Source organism: Nicotiana attenuata, chromosome 11 (assembly GCF_001879085.1).
Source record: "Nicotiana attenuata strain UT chromosome 11, NIATTr2, whole genome shotgun sequence".
Classification (NCBI taxonomy): Eukaryota; Viridiplantae; Streptophyta; class Magnoliopsida; order Solanales; family Solanaceae; genus Nicotiana; species Nicotiana attenuata.
The window spans coordinates 36766078-36772010 of record NC_031999.1 but is presented as its reverse complement, the minus strand read 5'-3'; the positions used below and the strand labels follow the sequence as shown (position 1 = coordinate 36772010).

General features: G+C 39.1%; 1 protein-coding gene across 2 annotated transcripts; it reads right to left on the bottom strand.

The window, feature by feature from the left end:
• LOC109234359 (protein LONGIFOLIA 1) lies at positions 316 to 5511 on the bottom strand. 2 transcript variants are annotated; one of them, XM_019400325.1, is made up of 5 exons: positions 5221 to 5511; positions 3526 to 3697; positions 1916 to 3433; positions 1627 to 1816; positions 316 to 1255 (listed from the first exon to the last, which is right to left on the bottom strand). In XM_019400325.1, the coding sequence occupies exons 2-5, from the start codon at positions 3643 to 3645 to the stop codon at positions 666 to 668; spliced, it is 2418 nt and encodes an 805-aa protein (XP_019255870.1). In that variant the 5' UTR covers positions 3646 to 3697; positions 5221 to 5511; the 3' UTR covers positions 316 to 665. The 2 variants fall into 2 exon arrangements, with proteins under 2 accessions (XP_019255870.1, XP_019255871.1); XM_019400326.1 differs by having other exon boundaries at positions 316 to 1246.

Sequence of the window (5933 nt, the reverse complement as noted above, 5' to 3'; positions counted from 1 at the left end):
TTCAACGATAAAATTGTGACTATGATTTTAAAGGATATTATTGTAATTCAACTTTGAAGGTAGGAGCTTCCTACTTTTAGTATAATATGATTTAGAGAGGAATGATTGAGAACCGCAACAACAAATGCTTTTTCATCCCCAAAGTAGAGGAATTGATGTATTACTGTTTTTCAATGTATAGACATACACTAAACAACCCTTTTTGCTTTTCTAAAGTTACTAGGGTGCAAGTGTTTTTTGCCAGACAATCAAAAAGGAAATCAGAAAATGATGATAACTTAACACAAAATCATGTTATCAACACTTAAACATTAGTAAAATCACCAAATATGCACCACTTTTCCCAAAGGATCAAACTTTAATTTACTTGAGTCACATGATAAACAATGATTTCTGCCAACTAACTCAAACTTATGCATTTCACATAAAGAAAGAAAGAAAGAAAGATCTCCAAACTCCAGACCAGTCTCTAACAACACTTTCCCCTTTTTTACATCTTGGAAAGTGACCATTCCCTTACAACAGCTTACTACTTACCTAGGTAGTCAAGAATCAATAGGAACCCAAACCTAAAACGTGGAAAAACAAATTTAAAAGAGAAAGGAAAAAGCAAGAAATAAGGAGGCTTCTCAATGAGGTTATCTTGCCAACTTTTGTTTATCAGCTTAGAAAACTAACTTCCTACACAGGGATGTTAAGAGGGTCGTTTTGCAGCCGAACTCAGCAAGGTCTTGGATCGTTTCGACTATTAAATCCTTGAATATCTGCCTTTCCATGTCCAAGACTGCCTCGGACATCTCCACCGGACAGTCTCCCCAACCACTGACAGTGTCTTGAGCCAAGTCTTTCTTGAGAACTTCACAAATGATCTCGACCAAGTTGTTACCATTTTCACGTTCTTGGATTCTTTGGAACTCGGTCCAAATACTCTCCACTGATGGCTTTGCAATAGATGAACCTGACCAGGAGAATGCTTTCCAAGGGGGAAGTTGCCTGTTTCTATCAAGAATTTCAATGATAGTGTCAAAGATCAGCTTTCTTTCGAGTATGGAGACTTTGGAGGTGTCCTTTCCTTTGAGATATTGCTGCTTCTCCAATAATAAAAATATATCAGATTCCTCAGGCAGATATTGGGAAGCTCTAAGGATGTCTGAAATGTAACTAAGATGAGAGTCATCCGTTGAATCGTCGTACTTCGATCGGACAGGTGAAAGTGCCGAGATCCATATTTCTTCCTCCGATTCCCCTGAAACATCTGATTTAGTTTTTAAGTAACATTAGCAATAACCCAAGAAGAAATAAGGCAAGCTTGTCTAATATATTTAACTTGCCATGAATCACCAGTAGTTCTCAATAAATAACTTCCATATGCAGAGCAGGCATCCTAACCATTATTAACCTCAATATTATGGTAATGCGTGTTAGTAGTTACTTTTATCAACTTGGTAATTTCCTCCTGATGCTGCATTATTGCTCTTTTGTGGAAAAACATGTTTAAACTAAAGTTAAAATGGATTTGAGGAAAGATTTAAAATGAATAACCGGATGACTGGTTAGAAGACAAGAACCAGAGGGGGCAGGGTTATGTTATGTAAAACAAGATTTGAAGAAAACATAACTGTTTACCTTTGAAATCGATGTTCCTTTTCATGATAGGTGAAGGGGAAGGTGAGTCGTCCCTGTAGAATGACGAGTCAAGAACTGACACCGGACTCGGTTGTGATTCAGGGGCATTCATCTCTGCTATGCTATTAAGGAGCTTATCACACCTTTCCAAAAGGCTCCTTCCTTCATTGTAATCCTCCAAATTTGATCTCTACAGTGCCATTTCAGGAAACAACTATTAGAATCAAGTCAATAGTGATTACTGTATTTTCTCTTAAGATTAATTCAGTTGCTTAATTTGTTACTATACCTCTGCATCAGTTTGAAAAGATGAGCTAATGGTGCTTTCAGAAATGGAAGATGACTCGTCCTCTGTAACAAAGGTTGTGATCTTCTCTTTCTGCTTACTCTCTGCCATTTCTCTCTTGTTTCTAGGTGATCCCTTTGTGACATTTTGCTCCAAACTGCTCCTCCTCGAGCTAAGCTTTGGTGATTGTACCGGAGAACCTCTTCGATTCTCAATTGGCTCTCCTGCTCTTCTACGAGTCTCAACATTCAAGTTCTTTGGTTTGGCCACAGAGTTAGAAAGCCTCACACTGTTTTCTCTTTGGGTTGGCGAGCCAGAATCTCTAGCTCTTAGTGGACTCCGAGCATTTCGTTCAGAAGCAGGTCTTTCCCGATATGGGCTCACCGATGGAAGACTTTCACTGGAGAGATTGGGTCTCCGACCAATGAGATTTCGGCTTCTCATATTTGACGGGGGTGTAACATTTGCCATTCTTCTCTGGCTTGGTGAAACTGATCTCGAAGGCCTCATAAGGACTATTGGGGACTCATCTGATGAGTAAGTTGGGTCGTATACAAAATTCCGGTGGCCAATCTGCTCCGATGGTCTTTTGGTATGTAGGAGCCCTTTGAGTTGCAAAGCCTCAAGGATTTGCTTCAAGGTCTCAAGATCTTTAGAAGGCTCGTCAATGCCTCTCATCTTCAATCTCCTGTCTATCTCACCATAGAGGGAGACTGTCTGCTTTGGCTCTGGAAAAACGTCTGCTGTATCAAAGAAACATTTTCTGTGTTGAGGTGACTTCCACGGTGATGAATTTAAACTTCTGTTCGATGCCTTTGGTCTTTCAATCTTCTCATTCTTCAGAGGATATCCCATCCGGTCCATAGGTCTGGCATTTGACATTGAGCTTCTACGTTCATTCGCCGCATTGTCTTTCATTGCATTGTTTGATATGTTAGATCGAGGTAGGTTTAGCTCTTTCAAATCCACATGGTTTCTGTCCACAAAACGGCCATTAAACAAGTCTCTTGAGACTCTGGATTCTGATGCAGATCTTCGCAGCTCTGCTTGTGGCAGAGCTTCTGGGCTTGATTGGGGTAATGGTTCAAGTCCCATTAGCCGAGCAATGACACTCGGGCAAGGACGCTGATTGTCGTCACCATCAGCTCCGTCCTCTGTGTTCTCACCTCTGTTTGCTGATAGAGTTGAAGACTTTGTTCGTAGCTCCCGCGGCCGAAGACTTCCTTTAGCATCAACAACAGCTCTGCTGTCCAGTGAGAGCCTCGGAGCTTCTTTGCAAAACTTCCACGAAGACCTCGTCCCATCTTTCACTTCAAATATAGGAAGAGGGAGTGGTGATTTTGGCGGTGTCTCTACCGGGATAGAAACAGCTGGCACGACTGGGCTGACCTCTGCTGCCGGCTGCTTCGATCGGTCTGGACTTGGCGTTTCTCCAGGTCTAGCAGGATGTGGTTTCCCGAGCTCCTTTGAAACTGCCGGTGATGTAACAAATTTATCAGGTTCTGACGCATCATCAACAACCTGAAAATTCAAAGAAACGACCTCTAATCATCGACCATTATAAGCAATGCCGACACCCAAACACAAAAATAAATAATATAAGAAATTTCTACCGTGAAATGTGGCAAGCGTTTGGTTGTATAAAGTCTCTTCCCAGCTAAAATGTGATTACGGTCAAAGATCTGAAGAAATCCAGCCATACAACCCATTCTCCTATCATCCACACCATCCATATTGCGGGCACAAGAAAAATGCTTGGATCTACAACTTTATTTATAATAGCTCCTGTTGAACAATAATGGTCAGTCCATGAGCAAATCAATTAATTTACAGGGAAACAGCTTTAGCTAAATAACCAATTATTATCAGTAATTTGAGTTAGTTCACAGATTAAAGGACTGAAGAAACAAAGTTTCCAGATGGTCTCTTTTTCTCAAATCAATGGCATTGAACTCTATTTATCTTAATACTGCTCAAGAATCAGAATAAAGAGCAAAGAGAAGGAGAGCATTTTCCTTTTAGATTCTTCTTGTAGGATATATTACCCATTCATCTATCTGAGTATGAACAGTCATTCAGTTCAACTCGATGTACTATACACACACACACCAGATTCAAAAAAAAAGGCAGCCCGGTGCACTAAGCTCCCGCTATGCGCGGGGTCCGGGGAAGAGCCGGACCACAAGGGTCTATTGTACGCAACCTTACCCTACATTTCTGCAAGAGGCTGTTTCCACGGTTCAAACTCGTGATCTCCTGGTCACATGGCAACAACTTTATCAGTTACGCCAAGGCTTCCCTTTTAAAAGGGCAGCCCGGTACACTAAGCTCCCGCTATGTGTGGGGTCTGGGGAAGGTTCAAAAGAAAGTTGCAATGTAGCTAGTACTTGATGGGATCTGCAATTTAGTGAAAAACCAAAGAAGCTATATTGCACAGACTCTCCAAAATGCTGTCGCACCCGCGTCGGATCGACAAGCACCCGGAAACATTTTCGGAGAGTCCGAGCAACATAGCTGAAAGAAGAAAAAGTCAAACCAATTAGCTTTCCAGATTTGTGTTTGCTCTCTTATTTGATAACAAGAACAAAAGCTCTTGCAAACACTTGATTTAAAAAAAAAAGTCCTATGATTTCTCAACTTCAAGAACATATTCATTTTCAAGATTTTAGAAATGCACAATGCCATTCAATAGAAGCAATTAACACACTCATATGTTTAAAAAGGAAAAAAGAAAAGAGATCCTTTAATTGGTTTTGTGTCTCCTTCAATTTGGAAACTCATTCAAGGAACTAACAGTAATGCAAAATACACACATTTATAGAAATCCACTGAGTTAAAAATCACATCTTTACCGAAACTTCACCACATTGTGTTGTGTATTATTTTCCACAAATCCAATCACAAAATGAGATGAATGCCGACAAAATAAATGTAGAAGAAGAACACCATGCTGACGTCACTCAAAAAAAAGGTCATTGAAAATCACATATTTACACAAACCCAATGAGGTAAAAATCACACCTTTAGCAGAATATTTTGCACATTTTCTTGTAATAATTTTTTTTTAGCAAATTCATTCACAAAATGGAGATTAATGTTGAAAAAAATAATGAAGAATCCAATATTGAAAATAAGAAGAAATCAATAAAAGAAAACACATTTACACAAACCCAATGAGGTAAAATCACACCTTTACACAAATTTTTAGCTCATTTTCTTGTGAACTTTTTGACCAATTCAATCACAAAATGGAGATTAATATCCAAAAAGAAGAGAACCCAATTGGGAAAAGAGTAAGAAATTCATGCCTGGAGCTTGAACACAAAGAGTTATACAGATCTGAAGCTGGAAACACTCTGTAAATACACTAAACCATTCAAGAAAAGAAAGTGGCCATTCATGGTTATAATGATTATATAAATTTGGCTATTTTCTTGTAAAGAAAATGGTTATTTTGGCAAATGTGAGCTTAGCTATGGAAGTTGTAATTTCATTTCCACCGAACCATTGAGGAAGAAAACAAGGAGTAAAAGGGGGGAGAGAGGAGCCGTGGGGTGGGGGGAATAAAGGGGTTGAGGAGAGAGATTGGAGAAGTGAGTGAGTGATATAGTGTACATTAGACTTAGAGATCAGCTCAGAAAACCACAAGGGGGGGGGGGGGGTTGAGGGGGTGTAGGGGGGTGGGGTGGGGTATCATTGTTTTGTGTTACCAACTTTGAAGAACTTAGACCGTCAAAAGAGCAATTAAGAATTAATTATAAAGTAGAAGAAAGAAAGAAGTAAAATGAAATAACAAATGCCAAAAAAAAAAAAAAATCTTCTTTTTTTTTAGAAATTCAAGACTTGAATTTGGCACATTTGTCTAGTTAAAGACGGAGGAATCACATTCATCCGTTATTTTTTTTATCGTTTGTATTAATACTACACGGAAGTATTGTTGGATAAATGTAATTCATACACTATTAATTAAAAAGTCTCGAATTGAATATTCAAAATTCGTTAACTCGATTAATTTGAATTT